Raw genomic sequence first — 21,945 nt, 5'->3', positions numbered from 1 at the left:
AACTGTAGGGTAAATATCTACAGAATCTTCCTATTTATTTGAGCATATTTTTATTTCCTATTTCACTGTCAGTTATGATTTTGATGCTTAGATTTTTTCAAGCTAATTCAAAAGGGTCAATTACCTAAAATATGTTCAAGATTTTTTTTCTAGAAGATGTATATAATTGTGCAAAATGTTTCAATGAAGACAATAAGTTTTTTTTTCTTCAACATAACCATTTTGTTCTCATTTCATAAGAGGTTTTTATTGTAACTTCCTTTCCTTATGAGGATTGAATCATTTCATGGATAGATTCCCATTGTTTAGTTGCTGGCTAGCCTTATTCTAGGGCTTGAATCTGTGTTCTAGACTTGGATTTGTTTAGAGACTGAAATCATTCATCCTTATAATTTCATATTCTTAGAAAGTGAATTTACGTAACTCAATCTTACAAAACCAGCTCATAAGATAAGATTTGCATCATCTTATATACTATAATTTGGCAATATCTCTAATAAATATAAGATCACCAACACACCCCCTCGCCCAAGACTTGACATCCCGAGCATGGGACTAGATATTTGTAGATGGTCGGATAGTAATCTGATAGCACCTGGCATAATAGACCTAACAAACTTCGCTAGAATATACTTTGATATCATCTTACAAAAGTCATTTAGGTCTAACTCAACCCTACAAAACTAACTTGTAAGATAAAGTTTGCATACTATAAATAGTTTGAAAATATTTCTAATCAATGTAGTATCTCCAAAACGTACCATATGTAATAACTACCACCACATTACTGAAATGGACCTAATTAAACAAGTTTTATATACAAAAGCATATTTTTAACAAACACTACCAAACATAGGCCATTAAATAGTTTTTTCAACATACACTAGATGGATTTTTAAGTCTTTGAGCTTCATCAATGATTGCATACTGCCATGGTATTTGAGAAAGAAAATCCTGATCCATCAGTGCAATGTCATATGAAGTTAATAGAACATCAAAAGGCAACAAGACCTGCTAAAAGTTCCAGCAAATGAAAATTAGTAGACATTCAAACACCCTTAATACTAGGTTTTGAAAAAGACTTTTCATGCAATTGAACACATCAAAAGCAATAAGACCTGATAAAAGTTCTGGCAAATGAAAATTATTAGACATTCAAACACCCTTAATACTTGGTTTCGAAAAAGACTTTTCATGTCAATGCACACATCAAAAGGCAATCAGACCTGATAAAAGTTCCAGCAAATGAAATTAGTAGACATTCTAACACTCTTAATTCTACGTTATGAAAAAGACTTTTCATGTCATTGTCATTTAGGTCTGATTCCAATAACATTGTTATTTTCTTTTCCTCCTATTGGCTTTTCCACAAAATGAGAGAGAATATGGTACACTCAAATTGCATCATTTGTGCTTGCTGATTGCTAAAGATCATACTTTTAGAATTGGCAGGTCACCAGGTTATACAAATAAGTTGTGTTTTCTATGGTTTTCCCATGTAACAACTTCCATATGTACTCACATTCATCGTTGATGGCTGTGTTGTTACATGTTCATGCATTTTCTTGCGTAGATTGCACCTATTTTCTTTATCACCAACATATTTGAAGACTTCTAGTTTGGGGGTAAATTTGACTATCTCTGACGCCCAACCCTCAGTCACACTTAGAGGGCATATAACCACTGAAAATAAAATAAAAGCATAAGACGTAAATATTTCAAAACATGAATTTCAAGATAAAAATATAAATTCTCAAATTAAACAAAGATTCCTTCACTCACAAAATGGCCCATCAGACAACCGGCACACTTTTAAATAGCTTAAAAAGGAGATAGCTTGCAAAGTCTTCCCCAGTCCCATCTGTCCATATCCATAACAAACATCAAAATAAACAAAAATAGAATTGCACGGTGATTTTGTATTTGAATGAGAATATGGTAAACCTTGTATTCAGCTTTACATTTGGTGAATTAGGGGAAAACAAGACTGAAGCAAAATTCAAAAGCATGCACAAGTTAACAATTTTTATGATAATACAGCCTTTGTATGTGAACAAACAAGATATCAAACAACAATGATAAATAATCATGCAGCTAGGAAGCAACAAAAAAATATACATGTTTACATGACATGACTAAATTCACCACTATTAGTTCATTAAAAATACTGAAACTCTTAAGCAAGTAAAACAACAATATCAAGAAGCAAAGGATATCTGATAAACATTAAACAGCCAGCCCTTTTGCCGGGTAAAATATGCTGAGTTAACATAACAAAATGACAATAATGCAGAAAAAATTGTCAAAGTAACTGATAAGTGCCAAAATTCATTACAAACACAGAACCTTAAGAGGACACCTACTTATTATATGTTTTAAAGTTCTAGTATAATTAATCCCGACTTAAAACAAAATTTTGTGCAAATCTTTATGCAGGATTTGGCTCCAGAAACGACAGAAATATTAAACATACCAATGGAAATTTAACATGATTAAAACAAGTGGGAAAACAAAGTAAGTCAAAGAAGATAATTCAAGCAACCATGAAGGAAAAGCATCCCTAATCTTGCTTGAGAGGGTCTCCACTAAGAAAGCATTGGTGCAAAACAATTTTCCCTTGAGCAACACTTTCTCGCTTGAGCAAAATTGGCTAAAAAATAAGTGTTGTTTTTGCATTACTTTTACCTGAGTAAAACATTCTCACTTAAGCAAAATACCTTTTTCATCTTACAGTACCTATCTCACTTCAGCGAAAATTCATTAATTTGCAAACATACTCTTAAGAAGTATACTTTAAACCCAACTCAACCTTATAAAACTGACTTATAAGATGAAATTTGCATTCACTTGTATACTATGAAATGTCCTTATCTCTAGTCGATGCGGGATTCCAACACATACCGTTGAATGACTATAGAATGAAAGGTAGAGAGGGGAAAGGATCTGAGGATAGAGAAAGGAAAGCTTGGATTTGTGTAAGGAACTGCTCCCTTCTTAGGTTCCCTTAGATTTTCTAATTTGTAATTGTGCCATGAGCAGTTAGACCTCCCCGTTTAGGATTGGATGTAATCTTCATCTTTGAAATATTCTAGTGATATATATATATATATATATATATAATATATCAAATTGTTCATTTCCATATTATATATATTGTTCATTTCCATTTTATATATATTGTTCATTTCATTGTGTTTAATGCTTAAATTTATCTTATTCATAGTTTTAAGATTTAAAATCTAAGTTCAGGTTATAAAGCAGTTCTTAAACTCTAAAATCAATGAGATTTGTTGAAACATTCAAAAACTAGGAATAGATTTCAATATAGTCTAACATTCAATCGTAAATGCTCGAATGTTTGTTGTATGTTCGAGGAATCAAAATTCAAAAATCATTCTTAGACTAATTATATTTGAGAAATCAATTAAAGAAATTTTAGAATGTGCACTTATATCAATGGAAAAATGTTGTATATTGATATTGATGACTGGAATATGGATGAGGTGAATAAAGTCCAATCACCGCTTTCTATCTACTAAATTTTAAATGTCATTCAAACAACCTTTAACTTGAATATTTGAACCATTGTAAATTTCAGTTCACACAAATGGAATAAAATGAATTTCCTATTATAAATATAATTGACAAGAATTAAACTTGTGATAAAGATAGATACATTGCCAAGTCCATGTGGTTCGACAACCTTAACCCTTATTGTCAACTTCAGTTAAATTGGTGCACTTGCCAAAATAAACCAATAAGTTTTCTAGTGCCATTGTCCGCGACTTGTGTCCTAAACTATTTTCTTCATAAGTTCAACCTATAACTAGTGACCTTTTTGTTTATATGTAGTTGTATTCTTTTTTCATATTTTCGACTAATCTGTTTGCTTTTGTGAGTCACGTATGCAATTGAGCCACCTACATATTAATTACAATTTGATCTAAAGATTAAAAAACAGCCAGGAAAAAAAGGAAGAAAGAGAAGCACAATAGAAAGAGCAGCAAGATCAATCTTCTCACCATCAACCCATATTTTCTAATACCATAGCTGAAATGGATCCACATCAAGGTCAACCAAATCAACCCAAAAGGACTCTAGGGTACTATGCTATGAAAAAAGGGCCTAGATAATTTTCCAGTATACTAGCTCCACCCACAACCAAGGCAATGGAGGTGAAGCCAACTTTCTTAAGTTTGATATCCACACATCAATTCATAGGAATGGATCATGAAGACTCCTACACTCATTTGTCTACATTCTTTGAATTGTGTGGCACTATGGGTATTCCAGAAGGAGATGAATTTTTTTATCTTTGCTCTTTCATTATCTCTAGCAAGGAAAGCTCGGTCTTGGCTACAATCTCATCTAAATCAACGTTTCACCTGCTAGAGTGTTGTAAAAGAGAAATTTTGGAATCAATTTGTCCCACCATCCAGGTACATAAGTGCTAAATCTGAAATTTCTACTTTCAAGCAAGGAGAAAATAAACCATTACGTGAGACATGGGAGTAGTTTAAAACATTACTCGGAAAATGCCCAAGTCATGGCTTTGAAGATGTAGCTCAAATCATGGATTGAAACCTCAAACAAAAATATAGTAGATGCAACAACTGGCAAAACTATGATGAATACGCTTTTGCTTCTACAAATTATCAAAATGGACACAACAAACAATTTGATCAAAAGAAAGGTTTGCTTGATCCAGCACTCAAGATGTCATTCTAGCACAGAACAAGATTCTATGATAACAAGGTGAATCCTTAAGAAAGCAAATGGCTAAGCTTCCTCAATAACTTCATGTTGTCCATGCTAGTCAAATCCTTAGGAAGTTTTGTATTTTATCCTTGTTATAATTTAATTCTTTATTGCAGCTGTATCTTCCTATTAATACTAGGATTATGTATTTAAAAACGATCCCACGTTTACAAGTGTTTGTTTCCTTAGAATTAGCTATCTATATTTCCTAAAACCAACATGCTCGTGTATTTACTGATCCAATGGCCTCATTATTGAAATACAAAACAAATATACTATTTGTTCTAATTTGAGATGGTATTAGAGCTCCTATCTTTGGGAGGCTCTGACCTTGTCTACATCCCTAAATCGCATCCTTCATTGTTTACCCCCAAGAACATATTCTAGCTTTCTTTGATGCGCAACTCTGATCACTATTCCAACCTTTATTGATGCATAATCCACCTATATATGGATGACATTGTGATTTCTGGAATGGAAACTAAGGACGGATTCCAAACTGTTGGAGAATTGCAGAATGTCCAGTCCACAGTACATTCTCGCTTACATTCTAGTAAGTTTCCATTTTATTTTATTTTTTGTCTTAATACTTCAGATACACCTTTTTCTCACTATTGGATACTAAACTCTGGAGCCACTAACCATATGAACCCACCACCCCAAATACTTCTCCACATATTCTCCATATCCTAGCAGCAAGAAAATTTCCACAATAGATGGAAATCTCATAGGAGGAGGACAAGGAGAGGTACAAATAAGTCAATCCATAACCTTAAAAATTGTCCTTCATGTCCCTAGATTGTCCCCTGATATGATTTAGGTACAAAAACTCAAAGATCTTTCATGTACTGTTCTTTTTTATAGCAACTTTTGTATTTTACATGACAAGAGCTCAAAAGGACGATTGGACATGCAAGAGAATGTGTTGCATAATCAAGAGAATTATTATGTAATTAAGTGCAGATTTCATTCTCTACTTATTAGGACAGATTTGTTAGTGATTTGATTTCATTTTATTTGTAAAGCTTTAATCACCCATTATTTCTTGCTTTCATTACCTATTATTTCTTTCTTTAATTAGGTTGTAAACACTCTATAAATTGAGACGGTAATCACATTTGTAAATCATCTCAAAAATATATTTCATCTATTTCTTTCAACTTGGTATCAGAGCTCCTAATCTGGGAGACTCTGCTTCTATAATCTTTTTTTAGCAACCTTCATTGCTGCAATTATTTTTCTGGGCAGCCTTCATTGCTGCAATTATTTTTTTGGGCAGCCATAATTGCTACAACTGTTTTTTCCTTATCTTTTCTCCATTGACCACCACCTTGCACCATTGATCGTTACTGCCACCGCCATTGATCGTCGCCGAGCACCAACGCCGACAGCCACCACCAACCGCCGACCACCAACGCCAACAGCCACCACCGACCGCCGACCACCAATGCCGACCACCAATGCCGACCGCCACCACCGACCGCCGATCACAGGAAACCGCCGCCGGAAAAAATTTCCAGCGAATTTTTTTTGTGATTAGGATCAAATTTTGCCAATCTGCAAAGCTCAGTTGGTTTTGAACTCTCATGGACTCCCTTAGTAAGACATCTAGCTATTGTTCCTTTACTATGAGTGGTAAGAGTTCTAGTTTCTTATCCTTTAATGCTTCTAGTACAGAAAATATCTAGATTATAGACTCTGGTGCTACTGATCATATGACACCTCATTCCTTTATTTTTCATCCTACACTGCTTTATCTGGTAACCAATATATTACTATTGCTAATGGTTCCAATACCCTCGTTATTGGTTGTGCTAACATTCACCTTCAACCTTCATTTCCTTTAAAAATGTGCTTCATGTTCCCAAACTATCCAATAACCTCTTGTCTATTCAAAAGGTTACCCAAGATTTAAATTGTGCAGTGGTATTTTTTCATTCCCATTGTGTTTTTCAGGATCTTGCCATGGGGAAGACTATTGGAATTGCTAAAGAGCAGGGGGGATTATATTATTTACAGCATGAAGAAAATAAAAAGTGTGCTAGACTACAGGCACACACTTCTAATCTTCAGCAAGGCCGTGAATCTTGGCCATCCTCTCAGATATGGCTTCAACACAGACGTCTTGGTCATCCTCCATTTAGTAACCTAAAGTGCTTATTTCTTGTTTTATTTACAAAAGTGTCTGTTGAGTCTTTTCATTGTGATCTTTGTCAGTTTGCTAAACACCATCGGACAACTTTTCTTCCCAATGGTAATAAAAGTTCTAAACCTTTTGATCTTATTCATTCACATGTATGGGGTGCAAAATGGTTTGTTTCATTTATTGATGATTGTACTCGGGTTACCTGGATATTCCTCATGAAAAATAATTCTGAAGTTTTTCACATGTTTGTAAAGTTTTACAGAATAATTCAAACACAATTTGAAAATCCAATTAAGAGATTGCATTCTGATAATGGAAGAGAATATGTGAACCAAAACTTTTCCAAGTTCCTTCAGGAAAATGGAGTTGTTCATGAATTAACCTGTGTGGACACTCCTCAACAAAACGGGGTTGCTGAAAGGAAAAATCGTCATCTCCTTAAGGTTACTAGAGTTTTACTTTTCCAAACATCTGTTCCTAGATCTTATTAGGGGGAAGCAGTCTTGACTGCCACTTATTTGATTAATAGATTACCCTCTCGGGTTCTACAGGGTGTTATTCCTATTCAGCTTATGACCACATTCTATCCTTCTATTCCCATGTTGACTAGTCTTCATATTCGTGTCTTTGCTTGTCCTGCTTTTGTCCGTGTTCATAGTCCTTATCGGGGTAAGTTAGATCCTCGCACCATCAAATGTCTTCATCGGTTATGCCCCCAACCAAAACGGGTACAAATGTTATCACCCTCAAAGTCGTAAAGTCTATGTTTCCAAGGATGTCACCTTTCATGAAACAGAGTCTTTCTTTCGTACTTCTAAGCTTCAGTGGGGAGTATTCAAGAAGCTGAGAATCTTGAGTTGACACCTTTTCCTTTGTTGCAGGATTTCATTCTTAGGGAGGATGACAAAGACCATGCACTAACATCATTACTAGAGAAGAATAATGAGGACAAATATTTTGGAAAACAATATCAGTGAAGGCAACAACAACCCGTCTTGGTCGAACAACAACTTCAATTGTCTGAACCGGAGGTAAGAACTCATACTTGTGAGACTCTTGAGGACACCTGAAATACTGCTTTTGAATCTAACCTAAATGATTTACCTATTGCCTTGAGAAAAGAAAAAAGATCTTGTGCCAAATATCCTATATGTCAACTTGTGTCTACAAAAAACTTTCTATGCACCACCCAGTGTTATCAATATCGGATAACGGATCATATCGGAGACCCCAAAAACCCTTTATAAAGTTATAACGGAAATCATAACGGGTTATGGCGGAAGCATGGCGATGGAAAGAAATATAATATTTATATATATAAATAACTGTTGGTGGCAGGGAGAAATAATAAGTAATAGTGGTTGTGCATAGATAAAATTACTGTTGAGAATAATTATATAAGTTTTACATGGGCCCAAAATAGGCCCAAAACCCTAAAGTAAAGTCAGCTTTCATGGTTAAATTAGGGTTTCCAAGGTTTCCAGCCGCACACCACTCACACGGCACACTTAGTATTAAAATTTTAGGGTTTTTATTTAAATTTTAGGGTTTTTTATTTAAATTTTAGGGTTTTTTTAAACTGAAATGGGTCAAGGCCCAAACTTTTGTTTCCTAAAAACTAGGTTTAGGTTTAGGTCTACTTCATCTGCAACAGCTCTTGTTCTTCATGCTCCCCGCAGCCGCCGCAGCTCTTTTTCATGCTCAGTTGCCGTCGCAGCTCTTCTTCATGCTCCGCTGCTGGCGTTGTCACCTTTTTTTCGATATTTTGGATATTTCTAATATCCGTTAGAACTCCGACATGGTCATAGCGGCCGCCATGGGCCGCCATGCAAAATCCGATTCGCCACCACTTTGTTGTGGCGATGGTCAGGAAAACCGCCACCGAAATCTGCCATGGCCGATAAGTGATAATACTGGAAGCACCGGAGTTTTCTTTGGACTATTGATTCTATCAGAATCCCTACATCATTCCAAGAAGCCTTAAAAGATAAGAACTGGATTCGAGCCATGAATGAAGAAATGAGCGCATTAGAAATGAATAAGACTTGGGAGACTGTAGAGAGACCAAAAGATAAGAAATAAGTGGGTTGTAGGTGGATATACACAGTTTAGTATAAGTCTGATGACACACTAGATCGGTATAAAGCAAGGTTGGTTGCAAAAGAGTATACTCAAACCTATGGGATCGATTATGAGGAAACTTTTGCTCAGTTGGCAAAAATGAATACAGTCAGGATTATTATCTCCCTGGCAGCACACTTTGGTTGGGCGATGCATCAATTTGATGTTAAAAATGCCTTCTTGCATGGAAGCTTGGAGGAAAATGTATACATGGAGATTCACCTGGTTATGGTGTTGTTAATGAAGGGAATAAGGTGTGCAGACTTAAGAAGGCCCTATATGGTCTTAAACAATAACATCAAATTGATGCATCGCCCAACCAAAGTGTGCTGCCAGGGAGATAATAATCACCTCGTGTTTGGTTTGGAAGGTTTACTCAAGTTGTGGTATCTTTGGGGTACCAACAAAGCCCAGGTGACCATACTCGATTTATAAAACATTCTCATAATGGTAAACTCACTCTACTCATTTATCTATCACACACTAGGCCAGACATAGCTTATGCAGTTAGAGTGGTTAGCCAATTCATGCATGATCCAAGAGAAATACACTTGCAAGTAGTAAATAGAATTATTCAGTACTTAAAAGCCTCTTCAAGGAAAGGATTGCTATTCTAAAAAGGCGAAAACTTATCCATGAAAATATATACTGATGCTGAATATGCAGGATCAATTGTAGATAGGAGATCCACCACATGCTATTGCATGTTCCTGGGTGGAAATCTGGTGACATGGAGGAGCAAGAAACAAAATGTAGTTACAAGATCAAGTGCAGAAGCAGAATTTAGAGCCATGGCTCAAGGGGTTTGTGAACTATTATGGATGAAGATCATACTCGATTATCTCAAAATAAAATATGAAGCTCCTATGGGTTTGGAGTGTTATAATAAGTCCGCCATCAGTATTGCACACAATCCAGTTCAACATGACCGAACAAAGCACGTAGAGATAGACCGACATTTCATTAAGGAGAAGCTAGATAATGGTCTTATAGCATCCTGGGTGGAAATCTGGTGACATGGAGGAGCAAGAAACATGTAGTTGCAAGATCAAGTGCAAAAGCAAAATTTAGAGTCATGGCTCAAGGGGTTTGTGAACTATTATGGATGAAGATCATACTCGATTATCTCAAAATAAAATATGAAGCTCCTATGGGTTTGGAGTGTCATAATAAGTCCGCCATCAGTATTGCACACAATCCAGTTCAACATGACCAAACCAAGCACGTAGAGATAGACTGACATTTCATTAATGAGAAGCTGGATAATGATCTTATAGCCACCAAGTATATCCCTTCAAGACTCCAATTGGCAAATATGTTTACTAAGGGACTTCCCACAAAACAATTTAAAGATCTTACTTGCAAGTTGGGAATGATAGATATACATTCACCAACTTCAGTTGAGGGGGAGTATTGCATAATCAGGAGAATTATTTTGTAATTTAAGTGCAGATTTCATTCATCCCTTGAAACTTCTCTTATTCCTAAATTTGGACTCAAACACTAATATTTAGGATTCAAGCCTACCAAAAAATCATAGACTCTATCTTGTTCAATATACTCTTTCAAGATTGTTGAGTCTTCTGAATACTTTGCTTTTATAACATAACTCTATAGTGATCCAATTTCATCCATAGGGACTTAATTTCATTGGCATTGCTTCCCTGTTTGGCTCCCACAATTTTCACCTTTACATCATAAATTTGGGCAGCATCCTTGGCCTTAGAATAGGTTTGTTCTATTGCCTCCCAAATTTCTTTTGTTGATCTAAGGAATATGCAAGTATCACTGATTTCTAGAACCATTGAATTCCACATCCATTCCATGATCATGGAATCTTCTTCATCCAAGGATTTGAACTTGACATCATTTTCATCAGGTGCATGATAAGTCAAGTGTACCATTTCCTTTTAAGATGGTCTTAATGAGTTAAAACCATTTTAGACAATTTTTTCCATTGAATCTGTAAGCAAAATGGACATTATGTAATTCTCAAGCAGTCTGCGATTTGTCCTCAGTTTCCATTTCAGAATTCACGAGCTCATCCATATAAGAAGAATATGGAGCAATAAAGGCTACAATAGGTATCAAAGAGGCACATCAATGAAGTATGTAACCTGCTTCAAGGTGGCACAGCAATGAAGGTTATGTTTTAGGGTTGATAAACACGATTAGAGACTCCCAAAGAACAGAAGCTCTGATACTATCTTAGTAAGTGGGTTTATGCCTCACAAAACCATCTTGTAAGGTTAGGATTGCACCCCAATTATATATTATCATCTGGACTTACACCAAGATAATGTGGGATCTCCAACACACCCTCACGCTGAGCAATGACCATCTCAAGCATGGGATTACATATTTATGGGTGGTCTAACAAGAGCCCTATAGCAGTGGCATAATCCCAAAGAATTTGACTTAGGAATGGCTCTAATACTATCTCAGATTTAGAAAGAATAATATATTTCTTCTATATTTCAATAATGAGGCTATCAGACCTATAAATACATGAGTCTGCTTGTTATTTAGGAAGGCTAATTCTTGGGATTGTTTTTAAATACATAATCCTAGTACTAATAGCAAGATAAAATTATAGCAAGGATAAAATAAAAAAAATTCATAAAATACATAGTGAGCAACACGGTTTTGACATGTAGTTATGCATCTTAATAAGTATGTTTATGCCTAACTCAACTCAACCTCCCCAAACTGGCTTGTAAAGTGAGAATTGCACCTCACTTATATATTACAATATGGTTTTATTCTTAGTCAATATGGGATCTCCAACATCACCCCTTACGTCGAGGAATGAACATCTCGAGTGTGGGATTAGATATTCATGGATCGTCTAACAAGTGTCTGATAATGGTGGCATAATAGTCCCAAAGAACTTGACTAAGATAGGCTATGTGGAACACTAGGATTCAAAGTTGAATTTTTGAACCATTGTAAATTTCAATTCAAAGAAATGGATTCAAGTCAGTTTTTTATTGTAAATACAATTGACAAGAGTTAAACTTTTGCCAAAGATAGATATTTGCCATGTACATGAGCTTCGAAAACCCTAATCCTAACTGTCAACTTCAATTAAATTGGTCCACTTGCCAAAATAAACCAACATAATAGTAACAAGTTTAAAAGATGAATTTCATGACTATAATACCAATTAGATTACAAAATTTGTCCTTTCAGTTTACACAAGCTCTGAAACAGAATTGAAGAGAGTGTACCTCATCCCCTGCAAATAATAGAAAAATTCTAGTCATAACCTAATAAAAAATTGTTGCTTCATAAATACTATCAAATCCGCTAGGTCTAAAATCTTCAAAACAGAATAACAAAAATAAAACCACATCATCTGTCAACATTGGATATTTTGCCTTCAGTTTTTCAAAGAATTAAAAAATTTAAATGTTAAACTTGACGCAATTGCTGACTTGTGCAGCTTGGTCACAGGTTTCAAATCTTCATATCAGCCTCTGGCTTACAAGGCTAAGACTATGCCTGTCCACCCACCGAGTCAGAACCTCATGCCCTAGGACACCCCATTGTTACAAAGAAATGTGAAACAACTAAGCAACAACATGGCTTATTGTACCCAAACATCAATATGTTTGATTGATATTCCCCGGAGAAAAGTTCCTCCTCACCAAACACTGAGAATACCATATGGATATCACTCAAACTCTTAAATTAATGAATAAACAAAAAGTCCATAACTATAATTTCAGAGTAAATATTTGTTTTATCCATTCAAAGAATATTCCATCCAATTAGATATTATAAATGGACATTAAAGGACTAATTTTATGCATTTAAAAAAGTAAGAGTAACATGACGCCATGTGTTACTACCTACTAGATGTTGGCAGCACATTTTTTTTTCAATAATATCTACTGTCAGTTGAAGTCCATGTAGTTCCCACAAAGAGAAGGACGAGACCACACAAAATTCATCCAAAAATATATTTTAAAGAATATATTGCTAGCCTTGCTTGTTACAATATTTTGAAGGGGTAAAAATACACCTTTACACTAAATTTTATATTTTTTAGTTATTTTCCATATTTTTTACGATTATACATTATAACATAAAATTTAATCCGTATAAGTGTCACATTCTCAATTTGATCCCTACAAGTAAAAGTTAAGTCCCTATGTATTATTAGATTGGCCCCTACCACTGTTATTTCCTTGCATAGGGATCAAATTAAGAATGTAACATACATGTAGAGACCAGAATAAGGATGCCCAAAACATGTATAAGCCTATAGGAGATCAAATGAAGAATATGTAAGAAATTCAATAATCAATGTAATAAGTGTTTAACTATAGGATCAAATTGAAAATCTGCTCACGTGTGTAATAATATTATGTATGCACACAAATTAGGCCAGACCGGACCAAAATTAACCCAGACTTTCTTTCAAACTCTCAGAATTTTAATGCAGACAAACTCATCAAACTGGAGATTAAACCTTACAATCTCAACAAGAATAATGAATTTATATTTTTCCCCAAAAGAATGTTTGGAAATGGAACAAAATAAAAATGGATACAGCCATAGTTTCTTTCACATTCCAACACATTAAGAGCAACGAAACACATTGAAAGGGTTACAGTCTCACCGAGGACGACGTTGACGCCGAGCTTGTACCTCCGTATTAGCCAGGAAACCCCTTCCACCTGGTGCGGCTTGAGGGTCGCCCTGATCCCAAGCTCTTCCTCAAACGGCGGCGAGTCGCTGGCGCGTGCCTCGTGGTCCAGGATGAATTTGGCAACAACTTGAAGTTTCTGTTCGTAGTTAAGATTCATGGCGTCGATGTGCGTCGGTAGTCTAGGAAGCTTTTTAAGCGAAGAAGTTGTGAGAGAATGAAACGGCTACTCTGTTGTTTTGAAAATATACTGATGCTCAACACACTTTTAATATAACTACATTACTACGTGTATATGTTAATTTATTACGTGTATATGTTAATTTATTTTAGGCAGTTTCTTCCTGCATCTTACGTTTTTCTTCCTGCACCCCTACAATGTTATGCAAAGACTAAACTATCTTTATTATTTTTTAAAAACCCTAAAATGCTCCTAATTCCTAAAAACCCTAAAACTCACTTTCATTTTCTTCTTCTCAGCGCAGCCGCAACTCCCAGTCCAGATCTTCATTCCGTGCGACGTCATTCCAGAATTCCACATCTCTTTATGCTTTAGGGTGATATTGATGGAAGAGGGCCAAGCACAACCTCACAAGAAAGACAAGAGCCAAGACATGAGCATCCAAAGCCAAACCAAGAGCGTCTAGGGCTAAGGGAGGAGCGTCTAGGCCAAAGAGGAGGGCGTCTAGGCCAATGAGAGGAGCATCTAGGACCAATTGCTAGGTCCATGGCCAAGCGAATCCATGAAGATTTGTATATGCTACATAAAGGCCCATTAAGGGTAGCTTAGTATTAGTGTAGCGTAAATAGCATAAACTTGATTCCATGAGACTTGACCTAGATTTGCTATAGATTTGGTCACGTTCTAGAAGGATTCCCCACTAGGCCGACCATGTGCCATGTGATGTAATTTGCATTTCATTTTGCTTAGCATTAGGGTTGCATTATGGTCCTCCTTAGCCTATAAAAGGAGGAGCCAACACCTTGTATTTTCAAGACTATTTTGAGTAATGAAATGCTGCCCAAGTGCCATTCAAATTGCTCCCTTGCCAAATTCTCTCTAGAATTAGGTTTTTAGTCTTCAACCTTCACCCCCAAATGGAGATGGTCGAACCACTCCAACCCTCACTACTCCTCATGCACCTTCAAGGTACCCATACTTCCTAGGAAGACCTTGTTCCACTCTCCTCCACTAAGCTTCCGCAACCATCATCATCAAAATCAAAGAAGAGCTCATAGGAATGCCATCATTTGGTATCTAGAGCTATGGTTCTTCAAAGATGAGTATCTCTTTGCATTTTTCTTTTTGAGTTCTTCTTATTTCCAGGTTGTTCATCATGTGTTCATCTTGTCTTGCTGTTTTTATGATTTTAATATGATTTTGTACCGCCCTGGTGGTCGGGTGTGATGACGTGGCATCCTGCTACAGTGTAGGCGTGTTGACAAGGCGCCAGGTTGGCAGATGGGAAGGAAGTCGGGAGGCACGTGTAGTCGCCAATTGTTAAGTTGGCGTGTTCCGATTTCCAGCTTACCAGAATAGGCGATCGCCAGGTTGAAGGTGAAGTCGCCAGATGTAGACTCAGGCGACCAAGCAGTCGGAGATCGCCAGAACAAGCACATCGCCGAAGATGAAGGAGAAGCAGATTATGAAGGCGGCCGGCGAGACCACAGGGAAGGTGTATGAAGGCCTTAACTCGCCAGTTTCAGTAGAGATCGCACTCCTAAGTTTGCTATGCACTGGGCAGTACCATGCATACGTAACTTAGCCAAAATGATAGTAGAAGCAGCGCCAAGTCAGGGAGCCTCCAGATGATGGCACGTGTACGGTTGGATGCGGGCCACGTGTCCAAGTCTGCAACTGCCAGGAGAGAGAAAGTCACCAGGTATATAAGAGTTCTTAACAGACTTTCTGAGGTACGCACGTTCAGTTCATACACTTTACGCTTGCGAGTGACAGAGCTGTTTGTGAGAGGATTTGCACGGTTCTAGTTCTTAGTATTTGGTGATACCGTCACAGACTTGAGCGTCGGAGCGCGATCGGCCGCAGCGGCGCCGTATCGTTTCTTTGCAGGTTCTTGGAGTAGATCCAGGGGAGGAACGAAGGTGATAAGCGGTGCGCACGTCGATCCTTTGACGAGGCATTCTCCAGCGCTCCGGTCAACAGGCAGGATCATCAGGCGCCCACCGTGGGGCCGTGTAAAACTTGCTCCCATCCACAGCGTGAGTTCGTGGAAGTTTTCGAGGTTTTCGGCGTAGTTGTGTGCTGGTGCAACCGTCGTTCGCGGTTTCTTTGAGTTTCGTTCGGTGAGTTTGCGTTTTGTACCGTTTGTTTGGTTTTCAATCGGTGGAGTGAGGTCTTTTGTTGCTTGCGCGCAATCTGTTTGGTGGAGGTTCGAGTTCTTTGTGGTTTTCTGCGAAGATTTGCGGTGTTCTTGAGTTCTTGCGTAGTTTCTTGAGTTTTCTCCGATTGATCGCTGGTTCGATCGTGGTTGAAGTGTTGTTTGCTGTATTCCTGTGGTTCGCGGAAGTTAATGAGAAAGATGAGAAGCAATCGCTCCAGTCCCGTGGCGCCTGTCGCTGCTGAAGGCGACACCACCATGACCATGGCGCAGATGGCAGAAATGATGCGCTCGTTGCAGGCAACTGTGGAAGCCTCGCGCGTAGAGCAGGCAAGGATACATGAGGACCTGGTCGCCTCTCGCGCCAGGAACGAGGAGCTCAGCAAGGTAGCTGAGGAGCTGCGTTGAGCTCTTCAGGAGCAGCAGGGACGTTCTTCTGCTGAAGAGGTGGCACCGTCGACGCCACCTCGTGTTTTCCCAATGCCTTTTGTTCAGGCGATTACCGACACGCCAATTCCCACAAGCGTGGTTCCGGTTAAAGCTGTTTTTACCGGCGTGGAGGATCCAGAGGCTCATCTGACCACGTTCCACACGCAGATGATGCTGTCGGGAGGGTCAGACGCCGTCTACTGCAAGATGTTCGTGAGTACGCTCCAGGGAACGGCGATGGAGTGGTTTGTGAGCCTGCCTAACGGCCACATAACAAATTTCCAACAATTCTCGAAAATCTTTGTCGAGCAGTATATTGTGAATAAGGCACCGCCGAGGGTGTCCTACGATCTGTTTGATATAAGGCAGTACCATGGGGAGTCCCTCAGAGACTACCTCAATCGCTTCGGAGCGCAGATGGTCAGATCGCCGGCAAAGGATGAAGAAATGCTGGTCTATGCCTTCAAGAAGGGCGTGCAGCCAGGGCCATTCTGCGAGGCCTTGATCAGGGCTCATCCAGCGACGTTTGCTGAAGTCAGGCGACTTGCGGTGGCCCACATCGCCGACGAGAGTGAAGTCGCCGAGAAGAGAGGCAGCGTGGCTCCCGCCAGACCACGCGCCCAGACCAGGATCCAGCCGCAGAGGGTGCTGGAAACGGCGGCGGCGGCCAGGAAAGACCAAAGGACTCGCTATCCTTACGAAAGGAGAAATAAGGGAAGAAGCCAAGCGCGCCAACAACCAGCACGCCAACAACCAGCACGCCGGGAGTACAATCGCCCGCCTAAACACAAATTCGTCATGGGACTAGCGGACCTGATCGCTATCCCTAACATATCTGCTAGGTTGAAGGCGCCCGAGAATGTGGGAGACAAGGTGTTGGGGTCAAAGCCGGACGCCTGGTGCGAGTTCCACCAGTGTTTTGGCCACAACCTGGACTCGTGTTTGTCTTTAGGATACCAGCTCGACGATCTGGTTAAGAGCGGGTTCCTAAACGACTATCTGCTGGATAGAAGGACGGGGGGAGCGTCGAGTTCCCAGCCGGCAGGTGGGGAAGCCCAGCAACACGAGATGCCAATCCATGGGGAGATCCACACCATTGCAGGGGGTTTCTCAGGTGGTGGATGCACCGCATCGCAGAGGAAAAAGTACGCGCGATCGGTGATGGCAGTGGACATGTTTGAAGATCACTCGCCAGAAGTGGACATCACGTTCACAAAGCAGGATCTTCGGGACGTTGTGCCTCATGACAACGATCCCATAGTTATTTCGTTGATCACGGCGGGAAGGAAGGTCCACAGAGTTCTGGTGGACCAAGGTAGCTCGGCAGACGTGATGTTCTGGCCGACTTTCACGCAGCTGGAATTGCCCCTTGACCAGCTAAGGCCCTATGGAGGGTGCTTATACGGGTTCGTTGGCGACCAGGTGGAGGTCAGGGGGTACATCGAGCTGAGAACCACGTTTACAGATGAGGCTGGGTCGAGGACGGAGAAAATCAAGTACCTCATCGTAAACGCCCCTTCAGCATATAACATCCTGTTGGGAAGGCCCACTCTTAACAGGATAGGCGCCATTCCGTCGACACGGCACATGAAGGTGAAGTTGCCGTCCATGGAAGGGGTGGTGATCACGATCAAGTCTGATCAGAGAGAAGCGAAAAGGTGCTATGAGAATAGCCTGAAAAACAAAAGATCAGTGAGCTATGTAACGACCACCCCACCTCCCGGTGTGAAGCCCAGACCGCCGGTGATGTGATTCCAATAGCCACATAGAACAAGATTCTTGACACTTTGAGGAATCACCTTGAGCTGGAAAATGTAGAGGCACTTTCTTAGAAGTTGGATCATAGTTCTAAGATCAAGAACTCACCAAAACAAGTACCAAATCCCAAACTCATTTGGATGAACCAAATATTGTCAAATTGAATCAACAAAGGAGAAGGAAAAGAACAAACCGAACAGAATTGAACTTCAAAACAAAAGAACCGAACAGGATTTAAAAAAACTAAACAGAAAATAGGTGCTGGAAAATTAAAGGAACCGAAACAAAAACAACTCAAAACTCAAGGCAATAAGAACAAATTGAAGAAGAAGAAAGGAAGGAGAAGAGAATGCTCATGAAGATGGAGGAATGGTTGGATGATCACGCCACTAGAAGAATGGATGCTCCTAGATGAGTGTGGAAGCCGCCACTTGAGGAAACCATGGTCCTTCAAGATAAGACTAGAGAAGAAGCTCAAAGCTCTCCAAATGCTCACTCCAATTTTGAGTATAGTTTCTTTAGATAAAATTCAAATCTGAATTTTACAAAGGAAGCACCTCTATTTATAGCCTAAGGTGCTGAAAAATAGGTGGGAAATTTCAAATAAACTCATTTGAAATTCCCACCAAAAACAAGTCACATGGGAGGTGTGACCTTTTTCTACTATGACACCTCCCAAAAACTACACCTACACCTATCTACTAAAACACCCCCCTAAAGGTCCTATTTAAAACCTAAAAGATGCTATAACAAAAGAGGTTTCTAAGGTTTCCCTCTAAGCACCTTCAACTAAAGACACTACAAAAAGAGAAAATAAATGTCCTCTTGCTCCCAAGGCTTTGAACATGCTTCTTGTAATCCTTTGAGGTGGACTTTGACCTCCATGGGCATCCTCCATTTGTGCCTCCACCTCTTCTTGAGCTTGATGAGTGGCCTCCATGTTCTCTTGGGCTTGATCTCCATCATACTCCCCGAGTTGGAGAGAATTCGACCACGAATTCTGGAGACCTACAGAAAAAGGAGTTAGATCGCTGACATTAAAAGTATGACTACCTAAGAATGTATCAGGCATATCTAACTCATAAGCATTGTCATTAATCCTCTTGAGGACTTGGAAAGGTCCATCCCCTCGAGGCATTAGTTTGGACTTCCTTTGAGTAGGAAAACGATCCTTCCTCAAGTGAAGCCAAACCCAATCGCCCTCATCAAACAACAATGCTTTTCTCCTCTTATTGGCAAGTTCAGCATACTTGCCAACCTTCTTCTCAATTCTCTTCTTGATGTCTTTATGCAAAGTTTTCACAAAAGAAGCCTTTTCATCCCCATCTTTGCACAAGACATCGTCAAGAAGGGGAATAGGAAGAAGATCAAGAGGTGTTAGGGGATTAAACCCATAGACCACCTCAAAAGGAGAATGGGAGGTGGTAGAATTTACTACTCGGTTATATGCAAACTCAACATGGGGTAGTAAATTCTCCCACACTCTAGGATTCCCCGAAATAAAGCATCTCAATAGTTGTCCCAAAGTTCTATTTACCACCTCGGTTTGACCATCGGTTTGTGGGTGGCAAGTGGTAGAAAATAAAAGCTTAGTTCCAAGCTTGCCCCACAAGGTCTTCCAAAAGTGACTCAAGAACTTAGGATCTCTATCGGACACTATAGACCTAGGAATCCCATGCAAGCGAACCACTTCTTGGAAGAAGAGGTTTGCAATGTGGCATGCATCATCCACTTTGTGGCAAGGAATAAAGTGAGCCATTTTTGAAAAACGATCCACTACCACAAAAATGGAGTCCTTTCCCTTTGATGTCTTGGGTAAGCCTAAGATGAAATCCATAGATATATCTACCCAAGGCATTGAAGGGATAGGAAGAGGAGTATAAAGACCATGGGGATGCATTTTAGATTTAGCTTTGCGGCAAGCTATGCATTTATCACACAAACTATGAACATGTTTATGCATATGAGGCCAAAAGAAATGTTCATGCAACACATCCAAAGTTTTAGCAACCCCAAAATGTCCCATTAAGCCCCCCTCATGAGCTTCTCTAACAAGAGATAATCTAATAGAGCATTGGGGAACACAAAGACGTTTTCCTTTAAAAAGAAAGCCATCTTGAATAAAAAAATCTTTGTGTCCTCCCTTAAGACACTCTTGATAGAGGAGAGAAAAATCAAGGTCATCATGATAAAGTTCCTTAATGTGATCAAAACCAAGATATTGAGAGGTTAAAAGATTTAGCAAGGTGTATCTTCTAGAAAGAGCATCCGCCACAATATTTATTTTGCCTTGCTTGTGTTTGATCACATAAGGAAATTGCTCAATGAATTCCACCCACTTAGCATGCCTCTTGTTAAGTTTGTTTTGGCTTTTCAAATATTTAAGAGATTCATGATCACTATGTATCACAAACTCTTTGGGAAAAAGATAGTGTTGCCAAGTAAACAAAGCCCTAACAAGTGCATATAATTCCTTATCATAGGTGGAATAGTTGAGATGACTTCCCTTCAATTTCTCACTAAAATAGGCTATGGGGTGGCCCTCTTGAAGGAGAACAGCCCCAATACCTATGCTTGAAGCATCACACTCAATCTCAAATGTCTTAGTGAAATTAGGAAGGGCCAAGATGGGAGCATTAGTCAATTTTTCTTTCAAAGTATCAAAAGCATTTTGTTGTGCTTCTCCCCAATGAAAGACCACATCCTTTTTCACTATGTCATTGAGTGGTGCGGCAATGGTACCAAAGTTTGGGACAAATCTTCTATAGAAAGAAGCAAGCCCATGAAAACTTCGGACCTCATTCAAAGATTTCGGTGTAGGCCACTTTTGAATGGCCACCACCTTGGTTTTGTCCACATGGACCCCTTTACAACTCACAACAAACCCTAGGAATTCTATATGATCAAGAGCAAACATACATTTAGCAAGGTTAGCATACAAATGTTCCTTCCTAAGGGTTTCCAAAACTTGCCTAACATGCAACCTATGGTCATTCAAAGATAAGCTATAAATGAGAATGTCATCAAAGTAAACCACAACAAACTTACCAATGAAAGGTCTAAGAACATGATGCATGAGGCGCATGAAGGTACTTGGTGCATTAGTTAAACCAAAAGGCATAACTAACCACTCATATAAACCAAAGTTGGTCTTAAAAGCCGTCTTCCATTCATCACCCGGTTTGATACGGATTTGATTGTAGCCGCTTTTAAGATCAATCTTTGAAAAGATTTTTGAACCATGTAATTCATCCAACAAATCATCTAATCTAGGTATGGGATGCCTATACTTAATGGTTATGTTATTTATGGCCCTACAATCCGAACACATTCGCCATGTGCCATCCTTTTTTGGCACTAAGATGATAGGCATAGCACAAGGACTCATGCTATCTTGCACCCACCCTTTTTCAATCAAAGCCTCAACTTGTTGGCGAATTTCCTTGGTTTCACTTGGATTGGTCCTATATGCGGGACGATTTGGTAAAGAAGAGCCCGGTATCAAATCAATTTGGTGCTCAATCCCTCTCAAAGGTGGAAGGCCATTTGGAGGATCTTGAAACACATCTTTGAACTCTTCTACCAAATTTTCCAAGCAATGAGGACTATCAACAAGTGTTTCTATGCTAAGAGTTCTAGGGATGGCTAAAAAAAGAGGATGATGAGCCACTATTTCCCTTTCAATGTCACGCCTAGACACAAGGAGTGTAGGCTTAGAACTCTTATCTTTTTTATCTTTT

General features: G+C 39.0%; 1 protein-coding gene across 11 annotated transcripts in view; it reads right to left on the bottom strand.

Moving 5' to 3' along the window:
* Nucleotides 1-13,943, bottom strand: part of ASG3 (SNF2 domain-containing protein / helicase domain-containing protein) — a 53,624-nt gene extending 39,681 nt beyond the window's left edge. The window contains exons 1-4 of one of the 11 annotated variants that reach the window (XR_016514824.1): nt 12,189-12,262; nt 1,783-1,861; nt 1,523-1,683; nt 883-1,014 (exon numbers count right to left, since the gene is read on the bottom strand). Coding sequence is in view for 8 of the 11 variants with exons in the window: in XM_090293861.1 (XP_090149987.1) it covers nt 883-1,014; nt 1,523-1,683; nt 1,783-1,861; nt 13,645-13,839 (567 nt within the window). In the remaining 3 variants the exon portion in view is untranslated. Of the gene's footprint in view, nt 1-882; nt 1,015-1,522; nt 1,684-1,782; nt 1,862-12,188; nt 12,265-13,644 lie in introns of those variants that run through there. The other 10 variants (XR_016514825.1, XR_016514823.1, XM_090293861.1 and 7 more) reach the window with 10 other exon arrangements.
* Between the last annotated feature and the right edge of the window lie 8,002 nt (nt 13,944-21,945).

This window comes from Phaseolus vulgaris, chromosome 8 (assembly GCF_051622355.1).
Source record: "Phaseolus vulgaris cultivar YP4 chromosome 8, ASM5162235v1, whole genome shotgun sequence".
NCBI classification, from domain to species: domain Eukaryota; kingdom Viridiplantae; phylum Streptophyta; class Magnoliopsida; order Fabales; family Fabaceae; genus Phaseolus; species Phaseolus vulgaris.
Note: the sequence above shows the minus strand (reverse complement) of the source record. Positions and strands in the feature narration are given on the sequence as shown.